The 15048-nt window shown below is 43.2% G+C and overlaps 1 protein-coding gene across 3 annotated transcripts in view; it reads left to right on the forward strand.

Annotated features, from left to right (window-relative positions):
- Nucleotides 1-15048, forward strand: part of NDRG4 (NDRG family member 4) — a 372584-nt gene that overhangs the window by 178214 nt on the left and 179322 nt on the right. For all 3 annotated transcript variants that reach the window (XM_030203589.1, XM_030203590.1, XM_030203591.1), the window contains one exon: nt 14567-14672. In XM_030203589.1, coding sequence (XP_030059449.1) covers nt 14567-14672 — 106 coding nt within the window. The remainder of the gene's footprint in view (nt 1-14566; nt 14673-15048) is intronic.

Raw genomic sequence — 15048 nt, forward strand, 5'->3', positions numbered from 1 at the left:
TTGACAAGATGTGTTTTAAACATTTTTTTTAATTTCAAATAAAAACAAATCAAGCAAAACTTGTACAGAAAAACTAATTCAAATATGTAAAATGCTACCATAGGAAACCTTTGGGTTTAAAAAGTAAAAACATGTGCATGTAAGGACTGGATAAATGAATTAAAATGAATCTCCTTAATATGTAATACTTGGTAGCAATAATGAAACAGTGACTGAATATTCAGATAGCAAGCAGCCTGAGCCAACAGATTTATTTTCCACTGAACATAATTAACTTTGTATGAACTTGGCTGCTAATAGTGTGCTGAACTGGACAATGTTGGCACATTTAGCCACACCCCTTAGCACAATAACAGAAAAAGAGAAAGAAACACATTGCTATACATTGCAAAATAAGACAGCAGATGTAAATTCTCAAATTGGATATATTCCAAACACTAAAATGAAACAACAAGATTTTTTTACCTTTGTTGTCTGGTGACTTTGTTTTTCTGATTATGTTGGTCCCCTCCAGTCTCTGATTCTGCTGCTCTTCATCTGTTCCCTTAACTCCATTTCCAGGGCTTCCTTTCCATTTATATCTTTATTTTCCTACTCTCTTCTTCATTTCTTGCCCTACATAGGTAAAAGCTGAGTCCTCCACAGGCTTGACTGGAGGAGGTATAGAGTGGATCCAGCTTTTGCCTATTTTCTCCATCCGTGTGCAGTTTTTCTCCTCTTTTTCCCTTTCCCTCATCTCCATCATTATGCTTCTCCTTCCTCTTTCTTCCCTCCCCCCCATCCAAATGCATGTCCTTCCTCTCTCTTCCCTCTCCTCCATCCATTTCCAGCATTTCTCCTATCTCTCCTTCCCTCCATCCATCTTCATCTCACTTCATCTCTCTTCCCTTCCCTCCATCCATGTCCAACATTTCAACTCTCACCCCTCCATGTCCAGAATTTCTCCTCTCCCTTAAATCCATGTGTATCTATCCTCCCCTCCATCCATGCCCAGCATTTCTCCTCTCCCCCTCCCCTCCATCCATGTTCATCTCACTTCCTCTCTCTTCCCTCCCCTCCATCAATGTCCAGCATTTCAACTCTCTCCCCGCCCCTCCATCCATGTGCATCTCCTTCCCTCACCTTCATCTGTGTCTAGAATTTCTCCTCTCTCCCCTAAATCCATGTGCTTCTCCTCCTCTGTATTCCCTCCCCTCCATTCATGTCCAGCATTTCTCCTCTCCCCCTCCCCTCCATCTATGTGCACCGACTTCCTCTGTCTTCCCTTCCCTCCATCCATGTCCGGCATTTCTCCTCACTCCCTTCCCCTCCATCCATGTGCATCTCCTTCCTGTCTTTCCTTCCCTCCAACATTTCTCATGTCTTCCCTGCCCTCCACTCCATCCATGTCCAGCATTTCTCCTCTCTCCCCTCCCCTCCATGTTCATCTTCTTCCCGTCTTCCCTCTCCTCCATCCATGTCCAGCATTTCTCCTGCCCACCCCTCCATCTATCCATGTCCAGCAACTCTCCTCTCGCCCCTGCTCTCCCCTCCCATCCATGTCCAGCGATTCTCCTCTGCCCTCCCCTCCCATCCATTTCCAGTGACTTGTCCCAGCCCCCACCTTGCCCCCCTTTTCAGCCCCCGAGTTCCAGTTTCAACCTCAGCCCCACCTGCCCACTCTCTTCTCCCACATCCCCCTTTTTGTTCCTGCTGCCCAGCGTTTAAATCTTTTAACCTCAAGTTGCGGCGGCAGCAGTGAAAGGAGCAGGCTCGCCTCTAGCCTCCCCTTTCCTCTCAATATCCCGCCCTTGCGGAAACAAGAAATTACATCAGAGGAAGGCGGGACACAGAGAGTGAAGGGGAGGAGGCTATAGGCGAGCCTGCTGCTTTCACTGCCGCCACCGCCGAGACTTAAGGTAAAATAAAAGATTTAAACCCAGGATGACTGGAAGGAAAGGAGGACTGGAAAGCTGAGGGCGGACAGGTGAGAACCCAATGGCAGGGAGGGGGAGGCGCAGGGCCCTGTTTGACTGCTCTTGTCGCTTCTGCCTAAGACTGGCCCTGCCTATTATATGTCCATGGCCACACCCCCTTTTGGCAGCACACATTAAAATTTATATATACCACTTTACAGAATATGCCTAGCAAGTTGTACACGCAAATTCTAATTAATGCAATTAGTGTCAATAATTGCTTGTTAAGTGCCAATTAATGGCGCTGAGTGGCTTGTTCAGTAATTAAATTGCACGCACATATCCAGAATATGACCGCATTTGCGCATGCAATTTCAATCATGCTATATAGAATACAGGGGTATATGAATATTATTGGGCTGAAAATATTTCAAACTGCCCCCTTACTATCTGTATAGCTAGGGGCAGAGCAAGGGCAGCACCCAAAAATTAATCCAGATAGCAGTGATGTTCAGCTGCTTGCAGATAAGGTATACATTTAGTATAGGCCTGCTGAATTGCAACACGGCAGCCATTTTAGGAGCCCAGCCCCAAGGGGCAGGAGGGGGTTTCATTCCTGCCCCCAACGCCCCACCAAGGAGTAAAGGTAGGTCCAGGGGGGGCTATCTGCATCACGGTGGGGTTGGAAGGTGGGAGATGATGATCCAGGGGAGGGAAGGGGGGCTATTTGGAGGCTGGTAGCTAGGTGGTTTAATTTAGGACAGTGTTTTTACGGATCTTAATTTAACAGTGGAGGAGTGGCCTAGTGGTTAGGGTGGTGGACTTTGGTCCTGAGGAACTGAGTTCGATTCCCGGCACAGGCAGCTCCTTGTGACTCTGGGCAAGTCACTTAACCCTCCATTGCCTGCCGCATAGAGCCTGCCATGAGTGGGAAAGTGCGGGGTACAAATGTAATAAAAAAAAAACTATGCGAGTGCTGGCAGTGAATACTGCCCATACCTGCATAACCCCTGGCTTCTTTCTAATGCCACCTCTGACCAACCCACTTTTTTTTGGGGGGGGGGGCAGTCTGTGGGGATATTCAGTGTCCCTGTCTAGATAAGTGCCACTGAATATCCCCACTTAGGTGGTGGTAAGCAATTTAAGTGGGCAGAAGAGGCTCCTGCCCTCTTAAAGTGCTTTGAAAATCGGCCAGTAATATGTCAGAGACGGGTGTAATGAGGGAATGGAACGAGACAGGAGAGAGAAGAAAAGACAAATGGACAGCAGCCACTGGAAGGAAAATTAGCAGAAGACAGACAAGAAATCAGGAAAGAGAACCTGGGACCAACACAATGGACAAATGAAATGCCCAGACAACAAATGTAGAAATAAGTTTTTTATTCTGGATTTATTAACTCGAATATGTTAACTTTGGGAAATGTGCATGGCAGATATCTTTATATTGTGCTCAGTAGAAATGCCTTTCTGTTTTTATTTCTCCAGTGTTGCAACATATGCCAAATTGAAGTTCTTTGGGTTCCCAGTTCAGTTTTTGTTTACTTATTTCTAATTTGTAATCCCTTGTTCTGTATTTGGTGAGGGTCTGTCTATTAATGTGTGGTAGTAATGGCAGGTAATGAGATGGAGGGGGACAAAGAGCAGAGGGGATTGGGAGGCCGCCTCATTAATTTCTGCTGTGGGCCCCAACATGTCTAACATTGGCACTGATCATTGCTATAGTTGGCGGAGGTTCCCAGATCCTTCCAGCTAAGGACCTACTCTGAAAGCGACCAGAATTCCCTTTTACCAAGCTTGGTAATTAACAGTAGTGTTTCTTGCAGCCCATCTGCATGTTCCTCTCAGCATTCTCTGAGGGTGACTCCCAGGTCCACCCCGATCCACTCAGGGCCTTCGCTCCTGCTGCCTGGCACCCATTGCCCAGACTCCCACTTGTCACTTGCCAGGTGCTGAGGAGGTCTTGCAGTCGATCTGCATATTTCTCCCAGCATTCTCTGGGGTGACTCCCAGGTCCATCTCTATCCACTCAGGGCCTCCATGCCTTCTGCCCAGCGCTCCCACTGGCCAGTGCTAAGGAGGTCTGACAGCTCATCTGCATATTACTCCCAGCATTCTCCTGTGTGACTTCCAAGTCCACCCTAATCCATACAGGGCCTCCACTCCTGCTGCCCAACTCCTACCAGCCACATACCAGTTGGTGTGCACTTGATGGCTCGTACAAGTTTTATTTTCCTTTCTCCTATTTCCAATGGCTTCAGTACACTTTCTCCTCTTAAAATTAAACAGTAGCGCAATTCTACGTAACCCCTGCTGGTGTGCTCAGAGCTTAATTGTGCTCCTGCAACTGGCCACTTGAGCATTACAATTATCTGCATACATACAAGGTTTGATTCCCAAGCTATGTATTAGAGTCCCTGAATGTCCATGTATAGTTCCAGTCAGCACACATATCCAAATAACGGCAGTCATAAATGACTAGAATATTGGCATTTACATGCATACTTGCTGCCTAAATCCACGTGGATCCTTATAGAATTACCCCAAGAAAGAGTAGTTCTATAAATACAATAAACACAACCATATACACATATGCACATAAATGTCAATATTCCGGTTACAGGCTGTTCTGTAAAATGGTTCCTAGATGTGATGGCTTGGTTTGGAAGTGGACATATAAATTATGGATTACTATAATTTATGCACTTGTTTGAGCTATCTAGGTATAAGCATTAACATTACTACTACTACTACTGTTTAGTATTTCTGAGTGACTGAATTTCACTGCTATTCATATTTATTTATTTATTAGGATATGTTTATTGCCTTTGAAGAAATTCATCCAAGGTAGTGTACAGCAAGAATAAGTCAAACATAGACAATAGTTTAAAATACCACCCATTTTGTCAAACAAGTCAGAGTGGTTTACAATACAAATTGAGTACAGAAAATAGAACTTTCTAACAGAAGCCAGACAGTACTAGACAGTTTCTTCCATACTCGCAACAGTTACAGACTGGCTACCCCTGGGTGAAATCAGGTATCCAATCCTAAGTTTCACCTTCAGTTGTTTATAGGATCTTTCCTCCCACGTTCCCAATGGTAATCAATTCCACAGGAGAGAGGCATTCAAAAAAAATACACTCTCCCTAGTGGAAGACAAGCAAGCTTGAGCCTGAGGCAGGAGTGCAAGAAGCGCTGCATCCCTAGACTTCAGCCCCCTAGGGGGAACATAAGGCTGGAGCAAAGCAGACAAATAAGCAGGCTTTCTAGTAAATAGTGCCCAATGTACCATGGTTAACACCTTAAACCCTGGCCTAAGCTCAACTGGAAGCCAATGAAATTTGGCATATAATGGAGTCACATGATCTGTCCTGGGCGATTACAGCAGTAAAGATGTTCAAACAACAGTACATAGTATGATATGAAGGGGCATAATCGAACGGAAACGTTTATCTCCATGGGCGTTTATCTCCGAGAACGGGTCCGTGAAGGGGCGGACCGAACCGTATTTTCGAAAAACATGGACGTTTATCTTTTTTTGAGCTGGGCGTTTTTGTTTTTCAGCGATAATGGAAACTGAAAGCGCCCAGCTCAAAAATGAATAACTCCAAGACATTTATTCGTGGGAGGGGCCAGGATTCGTAGTGCACTGGTCCCCCTCACATGCCAGGACACCAACCGGGCACCCTAGGGGGCACTTTTACAAAAAAAAAAAAAAAGGTAAAACAGCTCCCAGGTGCATAGCACCCTTCCCTTGAGTGTTGAGCCCCCCCAAATCCCCCTCAAAACCCACTGCCCACAAGTCTACACCATTACTATAGCCCTAAGGGGTGAAGGGGGGCACCTACATATGGGTACAGTGGGTTTGGGGGGCGGTTTGGAGGGCTCCCATTTACCAGCACAAGTGTAACAGGTGGGAGGGGGATGGGCCTGGGTCCACCTGCCTGAAGTCCACTGCACCCCCTAATCACTGCTCCAGTGACCTGCATACTGCTGCCAGGGAGGTGGGTATGACATTTGAGGGTGAAAATAAAAAGTTGTGAAACGGCATATTTTGTGGTGGGAGGGGGTTTGTGACCACTGGGGGAGTCAGGGGAGGTCATCCCCGATTCCCTCCAGTGGTCATCTGGTCATTTAGGGCACTTTTTGGGGCCATATTCGTGGAAAAACAGGGACCAGGAAAAGTGCCCTAAATTCTCGCTAAAAACGCATTTTTTTTCCATTATCGGCGAAAGGCGCCCATCTCTGATCGCCCGATAACCACGCCCCAGTTCCGCCTTCACCACGCCTTCGACACGCCCCCGTCAACTTTGTCCGCATCCGCGATGGAGTGCAGTTGAAAACGTCCAAATTTGGCTTTCGATTATACCGCTTTATTCGTTTTTGTGAGATAAACGTCTATCTCCCAATTTAGGTCACAATATAGGCGTTTTTCTATTTCGATTATAAGCAGGATAGTATGCTACTTACAACAACATCAACACAATATACAATAAAATATTTTAATAGACAGCATAAGATTTAACCAAAGGTGTAACACAGACAGATAAGATGAGCTAGAAAATAATGGGACTAATTCAAATAACTTTTAGCTCTGCCTCCAGACCTGCTCCATTTTAAATCTGTATAGTAGTTTATACTTATGTCTTTGTAACCTTTTTTAAAATAGACTTCTACAATGTCCTCCTGTAGTGCTCCAGAGAAGGTGTACAAGTGTGCAAATATATTGCAACTCCGCCCCAGCTCCACCAAGTCTATATTCCTGGGAATGCTTACGCACCGATCTTATTAAAATAGTACTGCCCGATATTCAGCCCACGGTGGTAACCAGCGTCTCAGCTGCTCACAGCCGCAGGCTAAACTGACCCCAGATATTCAGTGCCAGGGCATATGTCACTCCAAGCATTGAATATCGGGGTCTCAGCGATCAACAGGAAGTTAACCGGGCACCAGCCGATATTCAGTCCGGCGTGTGGTTACCTTCACTGCATAAAGTTAGAACAGCCTTTATGCTCTCCTGACTTTATGTGGTTACTTAACCAGTTAGCAGGCTGGAAATCACCACTAATTGGCTTTCACGCCCTGCCCCTGCCCATCCCTAACCTAGCCAGTTAGGGGATAGCTGGTTAGTGGGGATATCAGCAGTACTAAGCAGTTAAGTGCTGCTGAGTATCCCTGGGTAGTGTCAGGCAAGCCATTTAAATGGACAGGAGCCTCTCCTAGCCGTTTAAATCTCTTTGCATATCAGGCCAGTATAGTCTAGCAGTTTACCCACTTTGTTCATTTATTTAAACATTTCTATACTGCACAATTTTTTACAGACATAAAACTTCGTACAAACTAAAACATATACAAAACAAAATAATTAGAAGGTTCGGGCTTCATTCTGATGACTCAAATTGAATTATTTCTGCCAGCTCAGTTTTGATTTTCTGCCACCCCATATGCTTGTATAGAGAGAGAAGTCTTTAACTCTCATATTTAAACTGTTTTACTTCCTGAATTTTTTTAAAGCCTTAATGGTAGGCTACTATTCCACATAGTACGATCTTCTACATAAAAAAATCATTCAGTTTTACAACCCGATGTGATGGTACATCCAAGTACAACTGCTGTGCAGATCTCAAAGATCTCGTGGGCTGATACACGTACAATTTTGCTGCCAACACATCTGATACCTGACTAGTTAAGATCTTAAATACTAAGAACAAAATTTTAAACAATACAATTTTGTATGGGTAGCCAGTGCAAACATTTCAGAACCAGTGTAATATGCTCATATCTATTGGCGGCACCTACTAATATTCTAGCAATAGAATTTTGTGCAATTTGAAGTGCTTTTAACTGAGATTTAGATATATCAAGTAACAAACTGTTAAAATGGTCAAATCACGGCATTGTGAAACTTTGAACTACTGATCTAAAATTTTACGGAGTTAATTTTTTTTTAAATGTCTAACCAATCTCAGTTTAAAGAATACATCTTTTACAATATTGTGAGTATGCAATTTCATACTGAGACTGAGGTGTGTGGTAGCCGTGTTAGTCCACTCTTAAGGTTATCAATAGAAATCAAACAAAATAAAACATGGAAAAGAAAATAAGATGATACCTTTTTTATTGGACATAACTTAATACATTTCTTGATTAGCTTTCGAAGGTTGCTCTTCTTCGTCAGATCGGAAAAATCGTCAGATCGAAGGGCAACCTTCGAAAGCTAATCAAGAAATGTATTAAGTTATGTCCAATAAAAAAGGTATCATCTTATTTTCTTTTCCATGTTTTATTTTGTTTGATTTCTATTGATAACCATACTGAGACTGGAATCTACAATCACACCCAAATCTCTCAAATTATCTACAATAGATATTACCTCTCCTTCAAACTGAAACTATTTTGGTATATCTGATGAGATGTATGGTGACAACAGTAAAATCTTTGTTTTACTCACATTTAACCAGACAATTTGCCCTCATCCAGCTAACCACAACTGACAGTATCATTCTCAACTTATTAAAGATGTTTTTAATTGTATCATCAATTGGAAGCAAAAACTGGATATCAGCATAAAGCTTGAAATTCAAATTTAAACTAGTTAATAAATGATATAATGGCAGCAGAAATATGTTTAAAAGTACTGCAGAGAGACAAGACCCTTGAGGTACCCCAATTTTTATCTCCGTCAACTCTGATATGTCTTCACCCAGGGCTACACAAAATTGTTCTTTAGAAAAGAGTCAAACCAACTCAACACCTTACTAGCAATACCAATTGAGTGCAATCTATCAAAGTTTTATGATTTATAGTGTCAAAAACTGCAGATATAGCTAGTGTCACAAGTAGAAAATGCCCACTTTCATTAAATCCAGTTTTAATCACATCAGCAAAGTTTCTGTATCATGATTAAAACGAAAACCAAATTGATTAATATCCAAAATATTATTTGTTTCTAAAAAGTCTAAAATTCCAGTGTATACAATTCTTTCCATTATCTTTGCCAAAAAAGGCAACAAATAGGTCTAAAATTTTCCACTGATTCTCTACTCCCTTCTTTATCTTTCAGTAATGGTCTAACTACTGCCTTCTTCAACTCAACAGGCATAAATCCAGAATCAAAACTCTTGTTCAATATTTGGACAAAAACTGGAGCAACCAAATATTCCAAACTTTCTAAGAAAATCAGTTGACAAACATCCAACTTACAATAGCTGTTTTTAACTTGATTAAAAGTTGTTGTGGTTTTTTTTTTTTGCCATATCAATTGTCACCAAAAGAAATTCAGACCACGTTTCTTCCTCTTTCAAAAGACATTCAAATTCAATAGGCAACTTTGAATAATCAAATTGTTCTGCTATCTTACCTACCACTAGTTGGTTCTTCCGCTTCCTTTTTTCTGATTTATGAACTTTTGTTGTTGCTCGGCTTTGCCTCTCTATATTCCTCGGATGCTTTGGGAATGCACAATTTATTTCTATTTTAGCGGTTTGCAAAGTACACGAGAAAATGCATTTCTGTTTCTCTTTTACCGTATTGCACTGTTTAGAGAGTCTGGCTTTTCTCCATTTTAGTTTTAGTCTGCATGGTTTTTGTAGTCTTTATTTTGTATCACATGAGGATCAGTCCATATTGTGCATGTGTGATTGAAGTGAAGGATTTTACTAACATGTAGTGTCTGTAACAGTCCAGCTTGTTCTAGATTCCCAGTAGTAGATATATTGGTGCTCTATGGTCCAGTATAATATTTATAGCATTGCCTTTTCATGGGTGGACTAGGGCTGTTATGATTTGGTAAGTTTGCTATATAGGTTTTGAAAGTCTTTTTGCAGGGGTTCATATTATTTTGCAAAGTGTCTGTCACTATTTAAAAGCAAACCTTTGGCACCCAAAATAAAAATGCTCAAGACTAGTGGTCTCCACATCCTGTAGAGGAGTCACCACACAAACAAAACCCACCTGCTTGAAACAAAGTGTCTGGCAGTGGAAGAAGTGTGTATTGTTTCTGAGGTGATGGTCACAATTTGAATATTTTGTTTTGTTGGGTTTTGTGTGGTGAGTTGTAAGAGAGGTAGCTCCATTGTTGAGGAATATGGAGTTTGTGATACAGAACTGGAGGTTCAGTGTTTATATTGAGATTCTGTTTGGTCTTGTAGAGAATCCAGACTTCACTCCACACAGAAAAATTAGTTGAAATATTTCTCTCAATTATAAGGGTGTTTTACGTAGTAGCTGGAGGGGGATGATTTCTTTATGCATAGAAAGGCTTTGGTATCTTGGGTAATTTTAAAAAGGGGGTTGGGAGGAGGGGGTGATGTGGTAGTTGGCATGTGTAGAAATGTCACTTTGGCTTGCCCTCCTCTATACCTAGCTCACCCTCCTGTTGTCACCCCAAATGTTTCTCTCTAGAGACGCCGCTGATGTTAACTCGTGTGCAGATGTATAAGAGCCTGTTTCTATATGTAGAAAAGGCTGTATAAAATTATCCCCTTCATATCTTTTTATCCCCTCCATTTCTTTGTTCTCTACTGGATCTCCCATTCCTTGTTACTTTTCTTTTACCTCTCAGCTTTTTCTTTTCTTTTCTTCCCCCAATATTTCATCTTCAGTACTGTCTCTTTCCTGTAGTCTTACATATTCTCTCATTGTCCAGTTCTTGCTTCCTGTGGTCTGAAAGACTCAACAGCAAGTGACATGTTGATTTTTGTTTCTGCTTGTTTCATTTATGTCTCTTGCAGAAGTTTTGCAGAGAAAAACTTAGAGGAGAGACAGAAAACACACTTCCCCAATAAATTATTCATAAAATGGAGGAGAAAGAACTCAGCACATCTGTTGGCATTCAATCAGTAGCCCAAATTCACAGCTTAATACAGCAGGGTTCATAAAAACAACTTCAGTAATATTTTAAATATTTTAAAAGTAAGCTGTGTAGAAGATTGGAAACAATTGATGGAAGTTTTTTTTATGACCACTAATGTACTGAACTGTGATTTCAGGCTATTGATTGCAAGCCCCATTTTAGAAAGAACATACAAGTGGAAATGAGATTAGTCAATTATCACTAGCATTTTAGAACAGGATTGCTGATGTAGAGCCTGCTTTAAAATACATCCAGGAGTGGATATGTTTGCACCAGTAATGTCTAGCAGGAGCATCCATTTTACATGCTAAAATGTTTGTGTGCCTACAGCGTGGCTTAGTAAATAGGGCTGTCATGGGCCCTTTTACTAAGCTGTGGCAAAAAGTGGCCTGCAGCAGTGCGAGCGCGTCTTTTGGGCATGCGCCAGGCCAGTTTTTACCACGTCCTGGAAAAAAAGCCTTTTTTAAGGGGCCGGAAAATGAACGTGCGGCAGAATAAAAACCAGTGCATGTCCATTTCAGGTTGAGGACTTACCGCCACCCATTGACTTAGCAGTAAACCTTGCGCGCTACCCGGGTGGTAGGCATACAGCGCGCACCCACTGCTGTTTACCCCCAGGTAAATGCCACGCGGTAGAAAACAGTAAATATTTTATACCATGTGTTTTCAGCACACGCCAAAAACATGTGTACCCCGGGCGGTAATTCTGAATTTGGTGTACGCCGAAAACACAGTAGAAAATATTTTCTATTTTCTACCATGTGGCGCTTAGCCAGCGGTAAAAAGCAGTGGGCACACACTGCATGCCTACTGCCCGGGTAGCACATGAGACCTTACCACCAAGGTAGCTGCTGTTACTTGTTCTGTATCTGATGTTTCCAATAATGTGGAAACATCTACCACCTGATTATTCTGAACTTGTTGATTTTTATCAGATTTAGTGAGGAGATAGTAGACCTCTGAGAAGGGGGGATATTATCTTCCCCAACCCCCAAAATTTCCTTAGCGTAATTTTTTAACATTTCCCGAGGAGAGACAGTCATTTGTTGAGGAAAATGTATAAAACATAAATTATTACTTCTAGAGTGATTTTCAAGTATTTCTGTCTTCCTCCTCAGATTCATTAAGTCTTTAAACAGTATTACTTTGCAACAATTGCATTTGCTGAACATCGTTTTTTTGTTTTTGAACATATTGATTCACAGATTTTAATCCATCCTCTATTTCTTTTATCTTCCCCTTTTATAATCATTTATTATACTTATACTCATTATTTTGTATGATTTAAAAGTAAACATGATACATTTTGAACACAGAAAAACTGAAAAATTAAAGTGCTATTTTCTGGTAACAAACTGCATAGTTCTCATTATTCTCACTGAAAAAAAGCCCCACTAGGGCTTTTTCCATCACCTTAAAGGTAGTAAAAAAGGTTTGGAGTAAATCTGCAGTAATTTATCACACCCAGCTGTTTTACTACTTTAGTGAAAACTGCATTGAACCTTACTTTTACAAATGTGCTCATTTACATTATTCCCTGCTAAGAGCTAGGCATGAAAGTAGACACGATAAGGCCTTAATGAATGGGGTGATAGCATTTTTACATCTGAACTCACTGTTGAATGCAGAAACCATTTTTTCAGTCTTCATTGAATGGAACTGTATGAATGCTGCTCTACATGATCCATCTCTCTGATACTCCAGAATTATAGGATTATGGGAGCTTGTCAAAATGAAGAATTTTCTTGCTGACAAAATGCTGTCTATCCCGCAGTTCACTCTGCCTGGGGTGACCATATAGCTCCATGTCAAAAGGAACAGACTGAGCTGGTCCTGGTATTACTCCACAGCATTCACAGAGATGTAGTTGTGATGTGGAGGGGCATTTTCGAACGGGGACGCCCATCTCTAAGGGCACCCATCTCTGAGGACATCCCCACGAAGGGGCGGGGCGTCCCGTATTATCGAAACAAGATGGGCGTCCATCTTTCAATTTGGTAATACGGTCGGGGACGCCCAAATCTCAACATTTAGGTCAACCTTAGAGATGGGCGACATCGGTTTTCGCCGATACTGGAAACTGAGGACGTCCATCTCAAAAATGACCAAATGCAAGCCATTTGGTCATGGGAGGAGCCAGCATTCGTAGTGCACTGGCCCCCCTCACATGCCAGGACACCAACTGGGCACCCTAGGGGGCACTGCAGTGGACTTCACAAATTGCTCCCAGGTGCATATCTCCCTTACCTTGGGTGCTGAGCCCCCCCAAAACCCACTCCCCACAACTGTACAACACTACCATAGTCCTTAAAGGGTGAAGGGGGCACCTACATGTGGGTACAGTGGGTTTCAGGTGGGTTTTGGAGGGCTCACATTTACCACCACAAGTGTAACAGGTAGGGGGGGATGGGCCTGTGTCTGCCTGCCTGACGTGCACTGCACCCACTAAAAACTGCTCCAGGGACCTGCATACTGCTGTGATGGAGCTGGGTGTGACATTTGAGGCTGGCAAAAAATGTTTTAAAAAATTTTTTGTGGGGTGGGAGGGGGTTGGTGACCACTGGGGGAGTAAGGGGAGGTCATCCCCGATTCCCTTCAGTGGTCATCTGGTCAGTTCGGGCACCTTTTCGAGGCTTGGTCATGAAAAAAATTGGATCAAGTAAAGTCGGCCAAATGCTCATAAGGGACATCCTTCTTTTTTCCATTATCGGCCGAGGACGCCCATCTCTTAAGCAAGCCCCCGTCCCGCCTTCGGTACACTGCTGACACGCCCCTGGGAACTTTGGTCGTCCCTGCAACGGAAAGCAGTTGAGGACGCCCAAAATCGGCTTTCGATTATGCCAATTTGGACGACCCTGAGAGAAGGACGCCCATCTCCTGATTTGTGTCGGAAGATGGGCGTCCTTCTCTTTTGATTATGCCCCTGTTGGTCTTCATGCATGCAATGGGATGCAACCAGGAGTTCTATAATTCCCTCTTTCAACGGCGGACTGACCATTCGGGCAACCGGGCAGTGCCCGAGGGCCTAGTCTCTCAGGGGCCCAGAGGCTGTGCCCAGATGCCTGCTGCACACTACAGCCCTCCCCAGTCCTGCCTTTAAAGGTGTGCAGCTGGTGATCCAATGGCCTCTGTGGGGGGGGGGGGGGAAACATGTTCTTCCCTGCCCATTGTGCTACCACTATTCCCCCTGCCTGGCACCATCGTACTTTAAAAATGGCGGCGGAGACTCCCCGCAGAAGTGTCGCGAAACTGTCGAGACCTGCGAGACTACTGCGAGAAGTCTCAGCTGCCATTTTGAAAACACGGCGGAACCAGCAGGTGAGGGAATTGCAGCAGCACAGCGGGCAGGAAAGAAATGCTCCCCACCCCCCTGCAGAGATCACTAGACCACCAGGGCCCTTCAAGTAGGACCAGGGCAGTGGAGGCATTGGCTGCGGCAGTAGGGGGGTGTCGAGCAGCAGCCGGGTGGGGGACCCAGACCATCCTCAGTGCCCAAGGGCCCAGACCACTCTCAGTTCGCTCCTGCCCTCTTTATTCTTGGGGTAATAGCAAGCACTGAGTGATTAATGGTTGAAAACCTCATCCCAGCTGCTTACAACCTCTTTAGTAGCATTTCTTTATGGTCTAAAAAAAGCTTTTGAAGAGGCAGAATGTTGGCCGGAATGACTATCAGTTTTGCATTTATCTGTTTAAATTGAGAGGCATGTAAAATGTGTGAGGGAATGGTGGGAAGATTGATATAACCCTCAGACTTTGGTGATGGGTATGCCAGGTGGTCTGTAATGTCTTGGGTTGATCTTCTGTGTCTCTTTTGTAGGAACATGACATTGAGACCCCTTACGGCTTGCTGCATGTTGTTATTCGGGGCTCTCCAAAAGGAAATCGCCCTGCCATCCTGACTTATCATGATGTGGGTCTCAACCGTAAGTACCCTGCTGTTCTAAGACTAACCATATTGTTCACTTACATAAGCAAATTCATTTTGTATTTTATTGAATTTACATTTGAGAACCTAAGTGCTAAGCATTTTTCCATAGGTATAAAAGAGGAAACACCCTTTAGTACTTCAGACTCTTAGTTTAACAAATGTGGAAAGCAAGCAGAGCACATGGAATTCTTTCCAGCTCCTCTGTATGTGCATGTGCGTGTGTATATACCTGTTTTATATGTGTTTTGAATATGTGGTTTGTGTGTATATATCTTTCTTGCATGTTTTATCTGATTTTGTGTGTGTGCGTGTGTGTCTGTATCTGTTGCCTTCCTGAGTGTCCATAATTGAGAGAGGAGAGCAGTTTAAAA

The sequence above is a fragment of the Microcaecilia unicolor genome, chromosome 5, assembly GCF_901765095.1.
Source record: "Microcaecilia unicolor chromosome 5, aMicUni1.1, whole genome shotgun sequence".
Taxonomy (NCBI): Eukaryota; Metazoa; Chordata; class Amphibia; order Gymnophiona; family Siphonopidae; genus Microcaecilia; species Microcaecilia unicolor.